The 23877-nt window shown below is 36.0% G+C and overlaps 1 protein-coding gene across 3 annotated transcripts in view; it reads left to right on the top strand.

Annotated features, from left to right (window-relative positions):
* PCDH9 (protocadherin 9) overlaps positions 1 to 23877 on the top strand; it is a 673230-nt gene that overhangs the window by 174370 nt on the left and 474983 nt on the right. Inside the window, exon 3 of one of the 3 annotated variants that reach the window (XM_085309489.1) lies at positions 1804 to 1840. The exons of the other annotated variants lie outside the window; for them this stretch is intronic. Coding sequence (XP_085165615.1) covers positions 1804 to 1824 — 21 coding nt within the window. The 3' untranslated portion in view covers positions 1825 to 1840. Of the gene's footprint in view, positions 1 to 1803; positions 1841 to 23877 lie in introns of those variants that run through there. 3 annotated transcript variants of the gene reach the window in all.

Below are 23877 nucleotides of genomic sequence, written 5' to 3'. Positions count from 1 at the left end.
TCCTAGGATTTCAGTAGTAGGAAATGGATCAGAACAGTGATTCATCTATTGCACAATCTCACTCCAAGATGGCCTAGAAGCCTCAAGAGAAAGTTCAAACATAACAAACAAAGCAAACAAAGCATAGAAGTAATCAAATAGCCAGAGATGGTAAAAATCCACTCTTAGGGAACTTTTCTCCAAATTCCTTTCAAAATCACGAAGCAAGACATTTAAATCTCTTTCAAAAATATATATATATATATATATAAGTGATTATTCTGTATCAGATTCCCAAGACTATCAAGACTTATAAGTGCCAGTTTCTTCTCTGAATCTTGGTAAAGTCTTGACTTCAGTGACATCCCATGGCATTGACTTCCATAATCTAATTGTGTGCTGTATTAAAAACTATGTCCTTTTATCAGATTTGGAACTGCTGCTTTTCACTTTCACTTAATGTCCTTTTGTTCTTGAATTATGAGATGCAGGAATACAGAAGCTCCTAATCTATTTTCTCTTTACCACTTATCATTTTTATACTTTCATCGTATCCCTTCTTATTCATCTTTTTTCTTCTACGGTTAACAAATTCAGTTTTTTTCCCTCTTTTCATACGAAGGCTTCTCTATATGCCTAATTATCGCGATCACTCTTCTCTGAATACCTTCTAATTCAGTAATATCCTTTTTGTGATGGGCTGACCAGTACTTCACACTACTCCAGAGAAGGGAAAATTATCGATTCATATAATGACATTATATTTTCTTTCTTATACTCTAGTTCATTTCTTATGCATCTTAACATTTTATTTGCTTTTTTAACTGCAGCTGCACATTGAGCAGAGCTCTTCTTGAGCCGTCTGGAGTGAGGCCCAGGGGCTTTGCCCAAACTGACACTCTTAATTGAGATCTCTAAAATGAATGTTTTGTTACAATTTTTCTCACCAATATGCACTACTCTGAATTTATAATAAATAATTTTCACCTCTCTTTTTTTTATTGCCCATCCACCTAGCTAGGTCATTTACCTCTGAAGTTTTCCGTCTTCCTCAGGCTTGGTTAACAGAATTTTTTTGTCTTATCTGCAGATTTTGCCACATTGCTGCTCACTCATTTTTTCCTTGTTAATTAATATATTTTGAACACCTGGTCCTTGTATGGAGCCTTGAAGCACCCCACTGTTAGCTTTTTCTTATAATGAAAATTGACAATATTTTTCTTAATCTTTGAGGAAAGTTTGGCTTCATTTTGCTTTCTATCCCATAATGACTTCGTTTTTTTAGTCTCTTGAGAGGAATTTTGCCCTTGACACATTTATTCAATGAATCTGGCAAGGTTAAGGGCCAGATACCTTCACAGTTAAAGCTAAATGTTCATGAGACATCTATGCTCTTTGTGACCAGACGTATGGAAATTAAGGACAAGGAACAGAAGTTTCACTAATTCATTCAGTATATTAGGCCAACACATTCAAAATGAAGAGCTTTTAACATAACGGTTCTTAACACCATTTTGGTGATAATCCTAGCAAACAAAAGTGAATATAGTCAGTCTAAATAGGCAGGGGTGTAAGACTCTGCTTTTTACACCTAACACTTAACTCCTTGTGGGGGTAGGGGGTTTAAAGTAGTGGTAAGCTCTCCGCAGCTATTAATTTCCTCAGGTTTCTTTAGAAATTTGATACGAATGAAGAAATTTTGAGATTCAGAATCCCCAGTGTTCTTTTGGAAAAGGGAAAAGGCATACCTATTTTAAGGCTTGAAATGTCCTAAAATCCCCTAGGCCTGCTTATTTCCTGGTATCTCTCTCTCTTTCTCTCAAGTGTTCCCCATCCTCTCCCTGAGAGAGTCAATGTCTACTTCATCAACCCTGCCTGCCTACCGTATGCAACAGAACCCAACACCTTTCTTCACGAAGAAGATTGCTTGCCCTGAAGAAAGCTTCTCAGACTCCTTGGGACACCTTGCACAGATGCATGCCACTTCCTTGAATTCAGAGTGGACACTAAAAGACATCCTGAACTTATTGACGGGAATATGAACAGTCACCTGCAACTCAGACCCTACCTGCTTGGTAAAGGAACTAAAGACRGCTAGAACTTCTTGTGAATTTGCCAAAGTGTTATCCAGATGAAATACTGTATTTTCCATACTATAGTCCACATAGCCCTAAAGCAAACTGTTTTGAGTGGAATAGAGGTTGACTGCAGTTATCCCTGTGGTTTCCCTTTTCTGAACAAGCTTATTAAAATGTTAGCAAACTCTATACAACTAGTATTGGAGCCTTCCTACTAAGATTTTAGGCAGAATGTGGAACAGAAACAGCACTGGTAATGCTCATGGATAATCTATGCTACCTATGGATCATCTATACTTTATTCATTTTCCTAGAACAATCTATTGCTTTTGATATAGTCAAATATAGGACACTGAAGTACGAGAGTGTARTGGTAAAACTCACTACTTTGGCTTTTCTTTTTCCTGCATAGCAACACAAAAATATCAGTATAAAATTAAAGCACAATCAGCAATATAAATATAGATTCTTATCTGAAGGAAAACAGTAGAAAGAAAAGTTGGTGCTATTCACTTAATTTTTGTAGGCTCTCATATATCACATTGTTTGTGCTGCATAAGAAACTGGCAGGGGTAGAACATATCTTGTACAGCCATACCTATTAATGAAGATAATGTTATATTAATGATGTTTTTGCATCAAATATAACAACAGAAATTGTGCCATGTGCCATTTAGCTAATTTAGGGGAAAAAATGTATATCAAATACATGAGCTCACAGCGGTGAACAATCCAAAGCTGAATGCTTTTCACAGTATAATTACAAAATAAGCAACAATCTAATAAAGTTATTTAAGTCTTACAGTTTGCTAAGAAAATGATTTAATGCTAAGTGTTTGAAGGCTTGAGTTTTGCAGAAATAATGCATATGCAAAACAATAAGAATACTGTGCCTGCTGCTACTTTACACGCAAAACATTCATGCTTTGCATTGCTGTAGATTAATATATCTCTTGAATTGTACGTGTATCAGATATTAGATTAATATAGGCCTTTTTAGCAGTGCATTGCTATTTGGAAGAATATCACAGAATATTTTTCAACATCTCTAAGAGGCTGTCACTCATTAAATGGAGCCTGTAGCCCACCATTTTTAATGTAAATCCACTATGACAAAATGTATCAAATAAACAAGCACTAAAATATTGTCTGAAATAAATCCATATGCTGATAATATTCCCCTACAGAATCAGCACATTTTTCATTTCTTCTTTTTTTTTGCTCTAGAATCTATATCAAAACTAATATGAATGTAGAAAAGATTTATCAGAGGTTTTTCAGGAAGGCTTCTTTATTCTCTCTTTCCCTTAGAATGTTGCACATTCATTTCTGTTCCCCAGAGTTTAGTGGGATAACAGAACCCGTGAGTGGTACTGCCTTTTCCAGAGAAAGTGTTTTTAATACCTTCCCTGTCTCCATTCTGTTAGTCTCTAGTAATGAGTGCTTTTTGGAAAGTGCTATCAAAGTTTGTAATTTTAATGTATAGAACAATAAATGAAGCCACATAATACGCAAAGGATTGCATACTTCTAGGTTTGTTTACAAGGTCTTGCTCCATGAACTTAGACCTGTGAAAAGAAACCTCTCAGGTTCAGATCATGTGATTTTTTTTTTTCTGTGACTACTGGGAGATGTCTTGGGTGGCATTTTTAGTACCTCTTATTTTCATCTGCATTTCAAGTTCATATAAACCCCCAAATCATGGTGATGTTTGGACATTTTTTTGTTTCCTGTTGGCTTACTAATTAATAGAATTATGAGACACAGAAGGTAAGGCTTGTGAATTTTAGAAGCATTGTTTGCCTTTTTTTCTTTCTCTGAAATTCACAGCTATAAAAAATAAATTTCTGCAAAAGTTCTTTACTCAGTCATCCTACACTTAATCATCCACCACTTAATCATTTTATCCATTTAATATAAAACTCATAACTGGGACAATGTCCTGTTGTTGCGTTTACTTGTGATGCTCCACATAGGTACAGTCATAGAGACACAACCATATGACATGGTTCTATTTAATCCTTACATTTCACTGAAGGAAGGTGATCGACTCCATAGAATTCAATGGGAATTTTGTTTTTGACATCAGTGGAACTAAGATTTCATTCAAAATTGACAAAAAATATAGTGGAAAAGCTGTTTTTTATGAACGCTCTGAAATCACTTGCAATTTCTCAGTGTTTTTGTGATGGTTCCCTATTTTTCAAAGACATTGATTTTTTTTCTGACATTTTTAATTATACTTGTCTATGTAAGACAAACTATGATCAACCCTCAAACCATCTAGACAAAACTCTCAAAGAATTATATATGGTTCCCAGAAGGAAACTGCTGGAAACAGTAAAGCTAGATGGACAGGTACATTAATTATTACATTGACTTCAAAATTCTTTCATACCAATTCCACTTGAAGAACTGGAGAATCCAGCAAATCCAGCATTTGACAAGTGATGCACAAAATATATCATGTTGTTTATCTGTTAGAGAAGAAAATACTCTCTTAGCCGAATCTTACTAAAAGAAATTTGTATTGCTTCATACTAATAACCCAGATTTCACAAGAGTGATGATCTTGCCTAATTTGTGACAACATGTGAATATTATATCTATATATGGTATTATTTTAAGTATATTAGTATATAGTTATCAACACGTCAGCATTAGCATCTGTGAATGTTATCCAGCCGTACATCCTTGCCTTTTGAAAACGTAATGATCAGAGTCTTTACCTTGAATTTTCCTCAGTGCTATGAAACCCGGGATTGAATCAGCGGAAATATTTAATCTTTTCCTATAAAAATTAAGTATGATATTGCAAATTTTTAYGATATTCACAAGCCATTCACTGACCATTCATTATAAAAGCATACCAAATGAGAGTGTATTAAAATTCAAGATGTCCTCATCTCAAGATTAAAATGTTGTATTTATCTTAGTTTTGTAAAAGGAACATTGAATTATGAGTAATATCTTTATTTTAAAGAAGGATCTTCAATATGTATTTTAATAGCAATTAATAGCAATGTTAACTGCCATAGCTTCAGTCTCTAATTTATTTTTCATTGTTCATCTGTTTCTGTTTAATTTTAAATATCACTGATTTTGAACAATGAAATCAGACTAGTCTTTAACTTCTAGTTTCCATTTCATGTTCCATCAAGTAGGTACAACACAGTGCCACTCATGCAACAGCAAGTTAGGGCTACAGGAGAAAAACAGAAAAACCTAAAATAGCAACATAATAAAGTTTGTATTGACTTTTTCCTTAAAATTTAAAAATATACTGATTCAATTCATTTTTCCCATAACTTCAAAAATGTATGTATACTCAAGGCACTAGATTTTTTCCTCAAAATTTATTTTAGAAATGCAATTTAGAGATTTTTCCAGTACAGCTACAGCTAGTACAGCTTAACTTTTGATTGTGGTAATATTGTCAGTATTGCATCATAGCTTGTCATTGTACAGTATATTATTTTTCAAAAAGAAAAAAAAAACACATGCCATACTACTTCATTTACAAAGAAGATAACTGATAGATAAAAATTCTTCTTACCCTAACTGTGAAAGAATTTTTGTAAAGCAGTAGTTAGTTTGCACATGAAGATTTCTGAACTACCTTGCATATCTCAGATTATTTTAGCCAAATGTTTGAAGTTTGTCCATAMCATTAACTGAGAAATGTGAGGTTTAAAATAGGGTATGTTATATAAGCTCTTCCCACCTCCCAAGAATTGGTAAATCCAAATAAGAAGCCCTATTAGGACTGTAAGTCTTCAAGTCTTTATGTAGATTCACTTTAAAACATTTATTGTACTTACAGTCTGCTGGGACAGATTTTGCATCTTTTCATCTCCTTGTGGTTCTGCCTACATGGTCAATTCCCAATAATTGCTGTGCTGCGCTGATTAGGAAGGAAAAATAATGTTGTGTTAATTAACAGTAATCCCACTCTTTTTAATTCAACTTTGGATAAAGAAGAATTATTATTAATTGCTAGAAATAATATTTTTGTAAGTTTATTGAACAGTGGATAGAAATGCCATATTTCTTTCAGGGTTGTTCTTTGTTTGTCTGTGTTGGATAAACATTTTTGTGTATACTTAAAATAGATTTGCAAATTTTATATTACACTATCTCACTGTCTATGGAGGTCAACAACTCATCTCCTATTCATGGAACTCCAAGGTAAAACATAATGTTTTAATATCATCACATAGTTGTTTCCCTGCCATTAATACATAGCACATTGCTTTTTCATGTAATGGTCAGCCCATGTTCAACTATGCACTCTTTTCATCTTGAGTATATAAGAGATACAGATAAATTACATATGTGTATTTTGTAACTGAAATGTTAAAAAAAAGTATAATCTTCATTTTTTGTCTCTCGTAACTTTATCACATGTTCTTTGACTAAGTCAGTACTTGATAAATATGTTGGTCAAGTCTTTTCTTATGGCCTGCTGAGAGAGAGGGTCTTTCAAAAGCTGATCTCGAGTACCTGGCTTGCAACTCTCAGGATGAATTAGAGTGCGTCATTTATGGTTGGCAGAACTGGCTGTATGGAAACAAACGCAAACATGGAAACAAATGCAAACATTAAATCCTGATATAAAAGAAACTTTGCAAGTCCTTAGATCACTTAGCATGAGAGAGATGACAAACTAAACAAAATGAAAGATGTTTTGGGAAATCATTCAGACATTCACGGTATTAGCTTTTTTGTGTCCCAGGAGATCAAAAGGTAAATATGTGAACTGTACACTTAACTCTTCCTCATCTTAAGTCTTGCCAAAATTGTTGTCAGTGGAAGATCTGTGTTGAGTCAATCAGAAAACCAATGTTAAGCAAAATGAATGATCTTTGTCCCCTTGGTAACAGTTGTGTTTAGCACAACACGAAATGTAGTTCTTTATTGCTCTAATTGGCATCTTTGTTGATGTTTCAGAAGAAAGGTCAAGATGTGGCTAGGCTTGGGACTGATGTACTGTCTTGCAGCTGCAGCTTCTTTGGCTAAATGCTTCAATTTGTTGAATAGATGTGATCTTTAAATTTTATTACTGTTCTTAGCAAAATTCTGTGGATAAATTCTATGTACATTTATTCTTTTTTTTTTCTTTTATGCTTATCTACAAATACAAATACCTACAATATGCTTACCTACTATCCTCACAAAGTAAAATTGAGATGAGAGTCAAATTGAGGTTCTAAGCTGGTGAAAAAGTATCTGCAAGTTGAACACTCGATAAATTCACCCACTATTGACAGGAAGTGAAGTCTTTTCTACAGTGAAAGTATTAATACAACCTAGGCCAGGCTACTTTGGGTATTTGAAGAAAGTACATATTAGAATACCTAAGTTCAAGAATGCCTATTCCATATATAGTCAAATTCCATGAAGTAGGCACTCCTAGAGGGTGATTCAGAGCCCTAAATTAGKTGGCTAAAGTTAGACAGTGTGAATGCCTCCCACAGCAGCAATATGTTGCAGCGGGATAGAAGAGACAAGTGAAGAGAGAAAGGGAAGAACAGAGTGGTGAGGACTGTAAATGAAGTAACTGTAATGAACTTCAGAATCAGAAAGGTCCATTTGAAATAAGTGAGTAGGGGCAAAAGGGAGATCACCGAGTTTGACATGGCACATGTTCCAAACTGAGTAACATCTCTGTAGGTAACCGTAACAATAGTGCAGGTATGACAGCTTCAACCCTGAATGTCTGTACATATGCTTCTTATATCTGTATCACAGTTGTTTCTGGAGTTCCCAGTCCATACTTAAGGACCAAAATATGTATTAATAACAACAGCAATAATCTAATACTAGTAATTATTAGTAATCATTAGTATTAATAATAGCTCCTRCTTTAAAGAGCTTACAAGAAAAATAAAATTATTAGATGAACAATAGGAAGGTAAAAAGGAGAAAGGACGATGAAATGACCTAGTCAAGGTCACCAAGGACACTAGCTGTTTCTTGCCGTAACATAGGCTGTAATCTATAATCCCCATGATTTGCATGTGTGATAGTATTTATAATACACACAACTCTTGGGCATTCATTTACTTACAAAAGGTTTGTCATTAGTAAAAGTTTTTATACTCACTAGTAATGGTACCATAGTAAACAGTCTCATTTATGTTCATAAAGATTGGATAGAATGCTCAAAGGTAGTCCTGTCACAGTATTTATGGCTCTTCTATTTTTAATTAAAATAATTCATTTGGGCTGTAGACACCTTTTTTAGGGGAATTCAAGAATTTTGCATTCATCTGTCTGTAAATGTATTGGCTCATTAGTCACTGTACAAGTGGATGGCAAATCTCAATTTTAATTCTCATAATCAAAGGTCACTAAAGGGYAGACATTCAACAAGTCACAGACTTTTGATTTTTGAATTTGTAGTTAACATCTATTCAGAAGTCYCTCAGCATTTAATGGGAATGCCAAGGAGATTTCTAGTCTCAGACATACATGCAAACATATACTAATGTTTTACACCTGTCCAGCTATTTATCTATTTATCTACTACATTGTGTTGGATAAAAGCATCTGTTACATAATCCACTTCTAAGACCCATGTATCTCTGAGAATTTTTCCATGAGATATAGTCATTATTATGTACTTACGTACACAGTATTGTGGTTTGAGGAGACAAGCACTAAGGTAAGATCTGAGGAAAACATAGAATTTTTCACTTTGTTGGAATTTCATGTTGCTTATCCATTACAGTTATGAAAATTCTGAATGTTCATATTCTTACTCTGGTGAAATGTAATAAGGGGGTCATAGACTGCAGATTCAGTTTTCTGTTTTTGAGTACATAAAACTGATARTCTGAGATAAATCTGTACCCAGTGACTTCTTCTGTAGAAGTAGAATATATTGGAATAGAGAAATATAGTCTTAGTAGTATGATTTTCTAAATTTCACCGTATTTTAGGACTGGGCCAGCTGCTGTAGATATAATAACACTATATATATATATTATACTGTGGATGAGTATACATTGTATTTTGGATGAAATTCAGCATCCATGACAGTTATTATAAGTCTATTTGATCTTATTGTACAGAAACCTTCAACTCATTCAGGAGAATGAGTTTCAGGGTACATTCTCTTATTTGCTAACAAACGAGAAAAAAAATGGGGCAATTTTTCTTCTCTGAAAGTATTACAATAAATTTACATGGCCGTTTATCAAGCAAGATCATATGATCTTTTGGTTGSCTACCAAAAAGGCACAGGTTATATTTGTTATCTAATGGCTATAATTTTCTTTACACAGGCTCATCAATTTGGTCTGTTATTAGAGAGAAAAGCTACTAACATATGTTTCAGGGTAACACACAATATGAGTTTTATAACTACTAAATATGAAGACTTTTAGTTCTAAAAAATTGTACTAAAGCACTAAAAATTAAGCTTAGTCATTACTGTAATCTCCCTTTACCACTTTATTGCCCCTACCCTGCCTAACTTCCCATACTCTTTTTGCCATTTTAGTGGTGAAAGTACCCAGATACAGGAGAGCACATTGGGTTGAGAGTGTCCTTGAGAAACAACTGCAGCAATGAGTCACTATTTTCTTTGTTCTGGGAGTAAGRAGATGAGCCTTTTTGTTTCTTCAGTATCAGATTTCTCATAGATCTGGAGCAGGAACCAGACACTAACCGTTTTGCTGAACCTAGCAGCCTTGTAAGTGGCCAGGTCAGAGTGCATGTTCCCAACAGCGTCCAAATTCTGTATTTTGACAACAGGAACAGATCTGCCATGTCCCCTTTTCAGTGTCCTGATAATCAGGGAAAGACAGTTGGGACTGCACAGAAGATGGAGCCCTGCTCCAGTGGGGCAAGTGWAGATCTGGAGTATCTTAATAAGCTGCATAACACTGTGCTTGATTTTCTACTCTCTCATAACATGCATAATAAGCATATTTATTTACTTACTTATGCGCATACTTAGTTTAAAAGTGCTATCATTTGTRTATGCCTGGGGTACAAAGCAGTATGAAGTCAAATGTAGTATTTCCTTAGAACTAAAGTAGCTGATTTCCCTGTGTCCAAAACTGTGTCCAAAAAACTTCTGTTAAAATTGAATCTATCATTGTTCCCAGCACTAAAGAAAGATGATTTGGTAATCAAATATAACAGATTCATTGTAAAATGAAAGTGGCCGTGTGAGAATGCTACTTTTTTATCATTGTGGAAAACCTTTTTTTTTTTTTCCTTATTACCAGAATAATTAAATACTAAACCTACAGATAGTATTAATTTAATGTCTTTGTTGAACCTTTTGTATTCTTCATATAAAATATATACTGTTTAAGTTTCAAAACCTTTGGACCAACTTCTGTTCTTGGTTCCAATGCCGTATCCTTCAGGTAAGCCAACTAATGCCAAAGTTATTATCCATTCAGAATAAGAGAAAAAAAGAATATTTTAGTTTCATAGGCTTCCCTTCACTTTTTGAATGCAAAATAATTTTCCAAATAAATATGCAGTTTCCACTATGAGCATCTGAGATTATAGTATGCTTCCTAGGGCCATGTAAATAGAAATAGGATTAAGTAGTGTAGCTCAACATTGTTTTTTTCATCTTTTTGCKGGTAGCAAGCTCATCTCATTGCTTTGTTTTCATGCAACCCTATGTCTATATGAAGTAACATTTCAGTTTTTTTAATGAAGAAAATCCTTCTAATTTCCTCTTACATCAACTATAGGAGTGGGCTTGCAGTTGTCATATAGTTAGATCAAGAATGTCATGTATTTAGAACTTYAGCACAATCGTGCTTTGTTTTGTTATTCATTTTCTTTTACACTCTTTGCATGCTGGGAATTTGCTTCCTGACTTTCTGGAAAAATACCGAGTTCAAAGGAAATTTCAGCATCCATTCCCTTTTACCTGCTTGTTTAAACACTCTCGTACATTCATTAGGAGCGTGCCGGCTGCATGAAGCCAAGAAGCACAAAGTGCAGGAGAAAAACATTTTAGTGTATCTTACTGGGTTTGCACATTGCTTATTAGAACTGGTTGTTCTCATGCTGGCTAAATTGTGTGTGTAGTAAAGAAAGATTGATAGTTATGAACACTGACATTTTAGACTTCCAGTAAAAATTGTGCTAAATATTTGTTTATTCAAATTGGGGGATGGGAGGAACTTTTCTGACATTTTAGTAGTGTCATTTGCAATCATTTAGTTCAGTGTCTGTGGAAATATCTAGATTTTGCTTGATTTTTCTGTGAAAGTCTTTCACTGCGTGAGTGGTAGTTTTGAGTGGTTGTGCCTTATGTAAGCCAAATGTTTTTGAAATAGAACTCTTTGTGGAAATCTTAGAATGTCTCTGGAGCGATGAGCCAGGGCAGGGGCATATTGGTTTTGACTGAGGAACTTGTAACCATTTCTCCCAGCCAAACTATATATTACTAATGACAGCAGTTCTATGGGGAAACAGAGGTGCTGTATCACAGAATCAGAATGGTTGAGGTTAAAAAGGACCTCTGGAGATCATCTAGTTTAACTCCCCTGCTCAAGCAGGGTCACCTACAGCATGGTAGACAGGGTTGCATCCAGGTGGGCCTTGAAGATCTCCAGAGAAGGAGACTCCACAACCTCTCKGGGCAACCTGGTCCAGTGCTCCGTCACTCKCACAGGGAASAAATTCCCCCTCACGGTCAGGCAGAACTTCCTGTGCTTCAATTTCTGCCCATTGCCTCTTGTCCTGTCACACAGGACAACTGAAAAGAGTTTGTCCCTGTCCCCTTGACACCCTCCCTTCAGGTACTTGTACACATTGATCAGATCCCCCCTCAGTCTTCTCTTCCCCAGGCTGAASAGGCCCAGCTCTCGCAGCCGTTCCTCACAGGGCAGGTGCTCCGGCCCTCTGATCATCTTCGTAGCCCTACGCTGGACTCTCTCCAGTAGCTCCATGTCTCTCTTGTACTGGGGAGCCCAGAACTGGACACAGGACTCGAGATGAGGCCTCGCCAGGGCTGAGTAGAGGGGCAGGTTGCCTCCCTTGACCTGCTGGCAACAGCTGTCCTACTGCAGCCCATATTGGCCTTCTTGGCCACAAGGGCACATTGCTGTAGATACTGCAGAGGGCAAAGCGAATATGTCATCTCCCTGCCTGTCTTTTGTTTTCAAAGTCTAGCCTTAGAAAATTAAAGGACAGGAGAAAAATAAATTATTAATAGTGCTCATGAAATTTTAAATGTACAAACATATCCTGAATTATAGTAGCAGCAAGGTGATAAACCCACACCCTTTCCCGGTTTTCTCAGTAGTGGACACTTTCATGCAACAGCACTCAAGCAGAGCTTCTTACTGCAGGTGCTTTTCCCATTTTGGGAGTTCACTGCCCTTGTTTTGTTAGCCTCAGCATTTTGAAAGYGTTGGCTCACCCGCAGTGCTTGCGAATATATCACTGTCCATGCTGCCTTTACTTTTTGTATTTACTGGTGTCTTATGCTTCAGGGTCTCTGATGCCCTTGAGAAGCTGTGACCATTTTTTACATCTGAAAAAGTGCCAATTCATTTATTAAGACAGAGTCTGTGAGGCCTGGATAAATTTATTCTATCTAACATTTAATAAAACGTTAAATTAAAAATGTGACTTACGCTGCGACACACTCAGCATTACCCTTCCAAGGTTTAAATCTGAGAGTTGCCTGGCCCCTCTTTTCAGAAGGTAACACATTATCAATCTTGCTCTGACGTGACAAGGCCACTGATATTTTCCTGTGGTAGTTGTTTAATAATTAATTTTTCATTGCTGATGTGTTCAATAAATAGACTGCAACAGTTAAGACCAGTTTAATAGGTTTATAGGTTCCTTATAAATTCTAATAATGATAATAGTTAATAAGAGAATAATGAATTTGTGCTCAAAGATCTCAAGATCAATCAAGCAAATTAAATCTGGGCTAGGCCTAGGCTGTGGATGCTTTTTTCCTTTTTCTTTTCTTAACTATAAAATATACTCTGTGTGGATAAGCCTATGTGATGATTTGTTGAATTTCTTAGTGTTTCACTTGTCATATTAATTTAAATCTTTAATCTGAGGACGTGGCAGGCATATCAAGTGGCACATTAAATCAATATTATGTTGCAGACAATGTCTCTGAAGAGGTTGCCGTTGTGTAGGGGAATGCAATAATAGGAATAATAAAAAGARATTGCATTTTGATCTTTCCACATGTGTTATCACAATGCTGTTCACCCGTTTTAGGAAACATACAGCTCTGCTTGTAAAGACAATCCCTTGCACAGAGCTTTGTCACATACTCAAAATGCAGAGTTAAAAAAAAATAAATAAAGAAGAGTGCAGATGGGGAAGTCTTGTCAGTTACTATTAGGATTCTAGAGAATCAGCTCTACGAAGAGGGACTCTGTTGCTTAACAGGCGTTTGCTTGGCATTTAAAATAGATGGTTGGGGTCTCATTAGAGTTCCTGATAGTTAGGGATAATCTCATTATGAAAGTTAATAAAGAAGGTAGGTACATTTGGTATATGTGTTTGGTTTATGTCTTTTTCAGGGCTTGGTTTTCCTCTTCTTTTCAAACTTCTCCTTATAACTACTTGAACTGGGGAAAAACAGGTGATTTTATTGTGATTTCATAGGCATTTCCACAGCTCTTTATTCCTGCATACTTAGTACACCAAACTGGGATTCAAAATGCCATTTYTTCTTTCCTGGCTCTGCAACGATCTTACTGAGCATACCTTCACTATTTGTCTATTTTCTACATCCATAAAATGGAAAGCAAGCTAATGACCTCTGTAGGATGTTTGGATTCAAAATGCTGCRTAAGAGCATATTATATTAGGTGCAAGAAATTGGGGCACTCATTTTCCAGAACTTTAGGATCTGACTTACTGTCATTTATCTGTTTATTTATTTAAGTGAGTCTGCTGAGACAGTACCATGCCAAAGCTCTGTGATATACCCTGAAGACCACAGCTACCATCTCTCAGGCTTCCAGGCAAGGGAAAAACAATGAGGTAGCAAGTAATCGTTGCCTGGGCAGCAGTTAGCTGGGGCTGCCACCCTTTTATCCACTGAACAACTTTTAGAGAGATCATAGCTGAGTGCATTGGTGGAGAAAAAAGGTCGAGAGCATGAGAAAGATAGCTATGGAGGATATTGCAGATAGAAAGATATGCAGATGGAATATTATATTTTGCCTGACAAAAGTCAGTCTTTACTACTGCAAACTGATCGAGTGCTGCTGATTGTATTTSCTGTGCTGCAGCCCATCAATGCTGAATGCTCTGGGGCAGTTATTGCAGTTATTGCCATTTTCAAATTTGGACCCACAGTGACTGCTTGTCCCATGGTAAGTGATGACTGCTGATCCACTTCTGCACATTGCAATTACCACTCAGTGGCTGGCAGTGACCTTCTTCTCCCAGTGGTGAACAGTCATCTCTGAGAAGTAATCGTCACCAACCAGTGAGYGCAAATTGTACTCAGCTGCATAGCAGCTGATTACTGGGGGATGTTCTGGGAAGACTCTTATCCTGGGGCAAGACCTTCAGAAAGCAGTACCTATCAGTCACTGATCAGTTTGTACAGTGACTTTGTATTTCACAGCAGGTGATGAGCAGTGATTAACCCTGGAGTAGGTAGCAACTGCAGGTAAGGAGCCTAGGGTTGAGGAAGTAGCAAATACAGTAGGAAAATGAGATAATTGTAGTTAGAAGAGAATTAGTTAGCAATGTTTTTGTAAAAGCTCATGTGTAACAAACAAGGTGGTTAAGATTTTGAGATAAGATGATAGAAGAAAGAGGGAGCAGGAAGAGGGATTACAGCACAGGAGTGCTAGGTTGAAGTTCTTAGTCGCTCACCCCTTTATTTGCCTTGTGCAGTCACATTTAGTCTTGATATTGCTGTCACTGATGYCCAGTTAATATTTATGCTATGAAGGCCCATGCAATTTCTTTGAAGTTATTCCTGAAACACAGTGTGGGATTCAAAATCAGTGCATGTGTATGCATGCACAACAATCACTAAATCTTTAAGAGGTGCTGTTTTCTCAAGGGTGGAAAGAATGCCGGTGTGGGTGGCTTTTTGACTGAAGATAAGCATTTGGAATAGAAATGATAGCAAGATTTCTTCTTAATGTACAATTAGTGTATAGAAAGAACTGCAAAAGCAAACCTAGCATTTTGGAAATGTTTAGRGAGAATCTGAATATATAGCAACTGTTCCCTCTGCCAGAAAGTGTAGAAAAAATCACTAAAAGTCATATCCTGATGGCTTCATATAGGCATACTGGAGAGTATTCTAATATGTTTAGGATTTTTTTTCCTAATTTCAATTTATGAGGTTAGCAATAACACTGCAGTGATGCAAAATTATACGTGCATACGCTTGCATGAGCTACTGGCCATTTAAAACTTCTGATCCTACAAAAAGAACATACACATTTATTAGGAATCCCTTATTATTGAACAAAATTTTACTTGAAGAGTAGGYAATCCCTTTGTAGTCCAGAATAAATTTTGAAGAGAAGATGACTAAGAAGTTGTGTTCCTCTACTTGTTGGAATTATAATGAAAAAACTCTTAACAAATCTGCAAGGTATGAGTTTTATTTAAATTATATGCCCAATTGATTCCTATTCCAAAACTATGTAACTGATATGTACAATTAATAGGAGCTCAATTACGGTATGATTACATTTAATTCTCCTTCTTTTGAAGCTGGTTATTTCAGTGAATCTGTGAGCAACCAATCCAATTTCTTTCATTCTGTTGAACACTTAGATAAAAGTCCAATGCAGGAAACCTTTGCTGTTACTAAGCCTTTATTTAGCCTACCCAAACTGCAGTCTTTCCCATAGTGCTGTCAYTGCTGTAATCATAATCTTCTCCAATTCTACATTAATACTGATTCATTCAGGGTATGGAATCTTATATCCCTCCTTAAATATCTTCTGTGTTTGGACATGATACAACAGCCACTGTTTAAAAGCTGTTTGCTGGTTGATAAAGTGCAGCATGTAAGGTCTTAGTTCATTCTGTTTTAAGTAYATGAAAAATACCATCTCAGATCTACAGCATTGTAACATTTGGAAAATGCTGACTTGTTAAAAATAACTGTTGCATATTTCTGCTGAGAATGCTCTGAGGACATTTGCGTTTAAAAAAATATATTGAGTTTAAGGCAGAAGAAATGCTTCTTCTAACACCATCTAAATATTTTCTTCCATATTAGTGATACTCAGAGGCTTTCAGAGTACTTTGTAGCTGTTTAAATATCCATATGATCAATTTAATGTGTTGTTGGAGCCTCACTTTAAACTTAGGATCAACACAGTTTATTTTTCAAAAATAAATTTGCCATACAAGATAGAAGTTGAGTTTCCTTCCTTTCATTTATTTTGGTTTACTTGTTTTTCTTTTTCAGATTATGCCATGAAAGATCAGAGCAATRTTCCCTCAGAGTCTCTTTATAACATTAGACAGTGTCGGAAGGAAACTGAGACAAGTATAGAGAGCTACCAACTTTTCATTGAGCCTGTGTCTATCCAGCACTTCAGTGCTAAGAGCTGGTTTATGCACTGAAACATGAGAGTTTATTTTCTTACGAAAAAGGAGGTATGCTGTCCAGTGTAGCAGTTGATGGCCTTGTTATCCATATAAATGTCTACTCCTTTCTTGAAGCCTGCTGAGCTCTTAGTTTCAATGATATCTTGAAGGAATACAATAAAACACTTTTCCTGACACCAACTTTCTATCTACCTGGGATTGAGGTGTTCATTATGATGAGAAGGTATTGACCAGGGCCTTCTGACTCTAATAGACCTAATCAAATACTTTCCTACCACAAGTGGCCAGTTTCATATCCCCTGGGATGGAAAAAATGTGCTTTTCCCTCTTCACTCTATTAATAGTGTTTAACTACTAATGGATTGGTCTTGCAAAATTGAATTCATACCTGCTGATAGCTACCAGCTCAGGCTTGATTCACTCAGCTATATAGATCATTTATGGACCGTGGACAGATTTAGGACAATGCTTCTTCAAAAATGAGTGAAAAAGTATGGTCTCAACTCTGCATAAATCCATATCAGACTTATAACAGGTGGATTGAAATAAGAGCAATTAAAAAAAAAAAAAGATTGGTATAGATTACAGGAATATGCAGATTAATCAAATAAGGACAGAGGGCTGGATCTTCAGAGCACTGTAAATCATCATTGCTTGCTGAAGTTATTCAAGCTGTGCTGATTTACAACACTTACAAAACTGATCCAGTAGCAAATCCTTAGCAGTAAAGTTGGTGCTTTCTCCTGGTAACAGAGCTGCAGGCATCAGGGGTGACAGCTGGTTCATGGGGCAAGTTTAGAACAGAACGTAGAGAAAAGGCAGCATACATATCTATAGCATGTGGGAACTTAAGGCTGGAGAAGACCTTCTGAGTGGCTATGTTCAATTCCTTATTGTTGTGGGACAACCACATCATCCTTTCATTCCCCTTTTTTTCCCCCCTTTTTTTTTTGGGGGGGGGGGGGGGTAGGGAGTGGGGGGAGAAAGGAAGTGATTTAAGCACAACTTTACCCTGAAAACAGACTGAGTGGAACTTTTATCATATGTTCATATGTTGCCCGCTGGCTTCTTTCATGATCACTTTTGCATCTTTCATTAGCAGAAAARAAATATTAGATCATTATTAAAATTGATAATTATTATTATTATCCCCCTAATGCTAGTGTTAACCTTGAACAAGCAGGAGAATTATGGAAAAGTGGATGGTCTTCCAGTTCATTCATTTTCCAGAAAGTTGTTAAAGATGTTTTATTTTCAAGGCTTGTTTTTGTAAAGGCCAGGGGACTTATGCATGCTGCCTCTGCAACTAGAAATGGTAGCGTTCACTTGATGCTGTATTATACTGTGTGAACATACTAACTGAAGTATCACCTAACCTGGGAATGCCAATGCCCACAGCAACCCAGTCCATCGTGCCATGTCTACTAAGAGTGGCATTTTGCCTGACAAATCTTTAATGCTGGCAGCAATATAGAAAGCCAGAAGGACAACAGCTTGGCTTACAAATAGCATGCTGAGTCTGCAAGTACCAGATAGATAGAACGACTGTCTATTGACTGGTAAATTGAGAAAATCTGATAGTAGCATACTGAAAATGCAAAGTGTTCTATGCTGTTTATGAATGTCATTTGCAGAATAGGATTACACTGTAGGTGAGCACYGTCTTTTTAAACAGAAATTCTGAATAATGTCTGAAAATGTTTGCATTAGYTCTGAAGAGTAACTTCAACTCTGAAAACATTTTAAATCATGTGTGCTTTTATTTTTACCTAGAGATTTTTACTTGCTTCGAACAKTTACTGGAGGAACGCGTGTGTGACTAGGTCTTGTGTGTGTATTCCTGTGTCTGAGATCTGAGAGAGAGAAAAAGAGGGATTTTTTTTTTAATGTTCCAGAGTGCAGTTCCCAATAAYTGATAGAGAAGATAGTATGGATAAGCATTCAGTGTTCATTGCCTAAACTCTATTTTATTTTGATTTATCAAAGTTTCCCTGTCTCCAGAGAAGAGTGAACATTTTGCTGAGCAATGTTTTATGTTTTTCTTTTTTCTTTTCTTTCTTTCTTTTTTTTTTCCCCCTTCTGACTCGCTTTCAGAGCCTCTGGGGTCTCTTTTTCTGATGTTTATCAAATTCGGTTAAGGTACTATAAAATTTTTACAAGACAATGTATACAGAAATTGGCTGTTATGAGAGACTAATAAAAGGTATTAAGCTTGTTGTCTTCCAAAAACCCTGTGTTCTTATTTTCCTGATCAAATACAGCATATTGTGAGTGAGAGCTTCTTTATTTATTAAACTAAATTGCTTCAAAAAAAAAAAAGATTCAAGATTGATGTGAGGTGTTCTGCTGGAAAACTGTTTACTCCTTGTTGGAGAACATTGGATCTCCTGCAGAGAAATAGTTTTCAGTGGTTTAAAGTTCAGAGCTGAAGTGGACTAAATAGTATTAGTTTCCCTATAGTAAACTGGTTAAATTAGCTTAATATCTTACTACTTGCTTCTTGGAGAATGAATTGAATACAGTTTCTTAGCACTCACGCTTATGAAAATACAGTTTGGTCAGTGAAATCTTAATTTTGAAATCTATTCACCARTGATAGTGTTTAACTGATGGAAAATGATATATGTTAAAAACAAAACAAAACAAACGAACAAACAAAAAAAACCCAAAGCAATACACATTAGTCAGGATATTACCAAATGAAAAGAACTATGTAAGAGGTAGTTTTATAGCATGCAATTAAATTGGTTAATTGATCCAAATTAACTACACTGAGGAAAGTGAGATTTGATTGGTGAACTCAACTATTGCGTAGTTATATTAGATGTACTCATTATAGATTGAGACTTCTTTTTCATAACAAGCTGTGCTGATGTGAGGCTGTCCTGGTCTGCAGGGTGGTGTCCAAACTGTCTTCAAATCCCTAGTTAGTACCAAACAGTGAGATTGTGCCTGTGGATGGGTCTGTCCAGTGCACGACAACAGCTGAAATTAGTCTGTTGGACTTTCTGTATAGTAGAGGGTCTTTGATACTGTAGAGACCAACAATTTGTTTGACATAGCACGGTGCACATATGAATGGGAAGTCTTAGTCACTTGATCCAAACGGTTTCTGATTGTCTTGATTAAAAACAACTTAATTAGCCAGTACAAAACTGGTTCTGCAAATGTGCTTAAGGACATCTGAGAAAAACAGTCTAACAAGTCACAGCCTCTGTAGAATTAATTTGTTAAAAAAAGAAAAAGAAAGAAATTCATCATTAACACCATAAGTTAACAGAATGTAATCTTGTAGATCTGTGAATTTAATACCATGTTTAGTAAGAATTCAGAGTAATTTATATGAAGCAGGAAATAGTGATGTAAAAAACATTGTCAAGAAAAAAACAAAACTTGGAAGAGGCCTTAGACTGACTCAGTTTCAGGGAAAAGATCCTTATGGTGAAATATATCTATTTTATTTATTTGTTGTAATTCAGATAATCCTTTAAAAAGAGAGCAACTAGGCAGCAGGATAGACTGCTGTGTTGCGATGGCCTGGCCACTTTGGCTCTGGTGACGTGGAAGATGCTTTTATTTTTCCTGGGAGCATCTGGGCATGCGTAGAAGGAGAGAGGGGTAAGAGAAGGGAAAGCGAAGGATGGACTTGCAACACAGCAGAGAACTGGAAGCTGCCAAGCAGTGAACCRAGATGCAGCCAAGCTGTAGCAGGGATGGAGGGAAAGGTTGGTCTGAGGGGCTTTTTTTTATTATTATTTTTGCTTTATTTTGTTTTCTTTCCTAAGGGGAAGTCAATTCTATGTAGTTTTTTGCAATAAGACAAACTATTGAAAGATAGCTGAGCTGAGAGGAAAGCATGAGGAAAGGACTTTGTGTACAGTCTTTTTTTGTTTTCTGTCTGWTACAGTCTGAGGTTTTTTTATTATTATTATTTTAACATATTTATTTTTCTAACTTATTTTCTGATACAGCTCAGTCTAGAGTTAATATACATCCCATGTTCATTGAAGAGCTCACTTGATGGAAAATGAAGAGGCAGGTCTACCTCAAGTTCTTACTGACTGAAGTCCAGTCATAATCAGGAAAAAAAAAATAAAATAAAATAACTTGATGGAGATGCCAGGCAAAAATGTACATAAAATCCCAAGTGGAGAAGATTTAGTAACTTTTTGCCTGATTACTGGCAATATGGATAGCATCTCTGATAGTTAGCAAGATGCCAGCCCCCACATCTGGTGGCTCCTTCCTTTCTTATCATCAGACACAGGGGGAGAATGGAGCCAGATATACTGCAAGTCCCTGTGTTTTGGGGATTGCATGTTTACCCTAGGGAACTGACTGCCAAAAGGATTTTTCTTTCACAAATGAAATTGCACTTGACACTTTGGGCTGGTGGGGTGGAACAGTTTAGAGGTATTATCTAGGTATTTATCCTATCTGTTTATTTGAAAATCTAAATCCTGTGTTGGGCAGCTTGGTGCTGTGTACAGCGCAGAAGAAAATCGGGGGCAACAAGCCATGTCTGACAACTGCAAGCATGATAACTAGGAAGTGATTTTCAACATGAGACATTCAGTTCTTTTAGTAACATTTGTGTAACTGTTTTGAGGCAACTGTTATATACCATTAATAGCATATGTACTGTGGTTTTGAGCAGTGACTCGATAAGGAATACTTTGGGTAATGACAACTAGAGGTGTATTACTAGGTCCCAGRGAGTTTCTGAAGAAACTTGAATATATTCCAGTATATGGGAAAGATGAATATTCTAAGGATAGGGTTGTAGCATCAACATGTATGTGGATATCTCTCTTTTCTCTCTTTCCACAAATGCTGGGTTTAGGGAAATTATCTTAAGGTTCTTCTCTCCCTGGAACTGACCTTTTTAAGGCCAAAGCAGAATAGAAAATACCAAATTCTTTCTACTCCCCATGCACTGCAGCAAGTTCATAAGGGCAGGTTACTGTTTGAAAAGTATCTGGAGGAGCAGGGCTATTTATGTTAGTTATTTATATGATTTCTAAAGCACTGCATTAAGGCTGCTTTATTATTATTATATTTGATTATAAATTTAAYTATATTTCCATTTAGATATAGACTGGCAATTAATGGCAATGAAAATGTGGGACGATTTTATATAATTTGCAGCTAGACAATTTGGGGAGTTGGATAAGGGATGACAAATACATAACGTTCTCCAGTTTTCATGCACAGTGTATTAAGTCCACAATAGGTTTGTGCCTTAAAGCCTTTTCCAGCCATTTACTAACAGCAATTTTCATTCAGTATGATTAGGACTGAGTTTGATATGAGGTCAGCAGATGATTCACTAAGTCGTTTGACCTCCTTTCAATGTCTTATTTCAATACTGAATTCTGCTGTCTTTATCTATTGCAGCATTAGCTGAGTTCACATATCCTAATTATGCTTAAATGCTTTTCTACTACTTCATAATTTTTGTTTAGTCAACAATATTTTCTTTTATATGTGAGTGTATATATATATAAATATGTCTATTTGCAAACTTCAAATTATTTCTCATGTAATTTAATACTTTATACAYGTTAACTGCCATTCTGTTTGTAGAAAGTGAAAATAGTGCTTTCAATAGCTATATATGCAATTGCATATACCTTTTATGGTCTGTGTATGTGAAACTACTTGATACTTGCAACAGATCCAGAACCCTTTTTGCAATCTCTATTCAGCCTCAACTCTGTAATAGAACTGTGACAAACTTGAAAAYTCTATTATATAGAGATTTTTTTTCTCAAATTGACATGTATTTTCCAATTCTGAAATTTCAAATTTTGAATTTTGAACTGGAAGAGTAAGACAGAACTTTTTTTTGCTGCAATTTGTATTTTTTAATGAATATTGGAATGAAATTTTTAAAAGGTTCAGAACACTTAGRTTACTTTACCACTCAGCCTAATTTTCATAGTTTATTTTTTTCTTGATTTCATAACATTTTTTACCATAACCACATACAAAKAATGGTTGTAGACATTGTTCTCCCAATTTACTTTGATCATAGTTTATGATGCTCAGAGTTCTAACATTGTACATATATGGATTTTATTTTTTATCTTTGAAGTCCTGATCATCTTGGTATATTTTTGCCCTCTAAAATCAGTCTTACTGAGGTCAATAGGACTACTATCAATGTAATGATTGTGTTCCTTTTTTCTTTTTTATTGCATATATCTATTATAGTATTAATGAGTTTACTGTAGATTACTGACCCTTGTAATTCTTAAGGCAAGTTTGCAACAAGGGCACATTGGGCTGAATGAGAGGTTGTAAAACTTTAAAGCAGTCAATAAACCAATTAATGTATCAACAGTATGTGCTGTTAGGCAACAGTGCAGTAATACTACTGATCATACAGCAGTCTAAGATTTAATCTAGAAGAGAAACAGGGAAGCTGTGGTACTTTTTTGTTTGTTTGTTTGTTTGTTTGCTTGTTTAGACTAATGGCAAAAGGTAGAGGGGAAGATTTGACATGAGAAGAATGGAAGTGAAGAGTAGGTCTCTTCTAATTATTGTTTTTATAGCTCTCACTTTTGAATAGGTCCTAGCTTAAAAAAGAAACAAAAATAAACAATTAAAATAGCATAATTTTAGATTGTTTTAGCTTCTTAAAACATATTTTGTTTAGAAAATTAAATGCCTATTATAGTATTCTGAGTGCTATCAATGGAATTAAGTGAGGTTTTTATTTTCAGTAAATGACAAGCTCTGCAGAGACTGTGCCACACCCTGCAGCTTCTCTCCCTCTCCTTTTTAAGATTAAGGGCCTCAAGTACCATTAGCAATCAAGGCAGGCTTTCCTACAGGAACAGTATCATTACAAATGAGTACCTTAACACTCTGTGCACGTTAATGCGCAGAACAAATCTTAGCACCAATTTGCCAGCTCTAAAACCCATTAGAGCACTGGCCCCAAAAGGGGCAAATCATTGAAAATGCACTAATTATCAGGCAGGTTCTTTGGAAAGCTTTTGGGTCGATGCCAGGCGTTATTAAAATCTTCAGTAAGTTTAGACTGAGATTTCTGTTTGGTTTGCTGAGAGAAACCAGTTGATAGACATGTTGTCTTGTGGGTGCATAAACTGATGCACTATGGGTGTACCGAAGTTTTTTGTCTTAAAAGAAAATCCATATTTAGTAAGTTCCAGTGTACTGCAGGGAGAGAAAGCGGTAGTGCAGTGTGTCACCTCTGAAACCTGTGTTCAGTCTACGCTTGGGATGGCCCGGG

This window comes from Rhea americana, unplaced genomic scaffold, assembly GCF_003343005.1.
Source record: "Rhea americana isolate MKP2758 unplaced genomic scaffold, rheAme1 scaffold_3, whole genome shotgun sequence".
Classification (NCBI taxonomy): domain Eukaryota; kingdom Metazoa; phylum Chordata; class Aves; order Rheiformes; family Rheidae; genus Rhea; species Rhea americana.
Note: the sequence above shows the minus strand (reverse complement) of the source record. Positions and strands in the feature narration are given on the sequence as shown.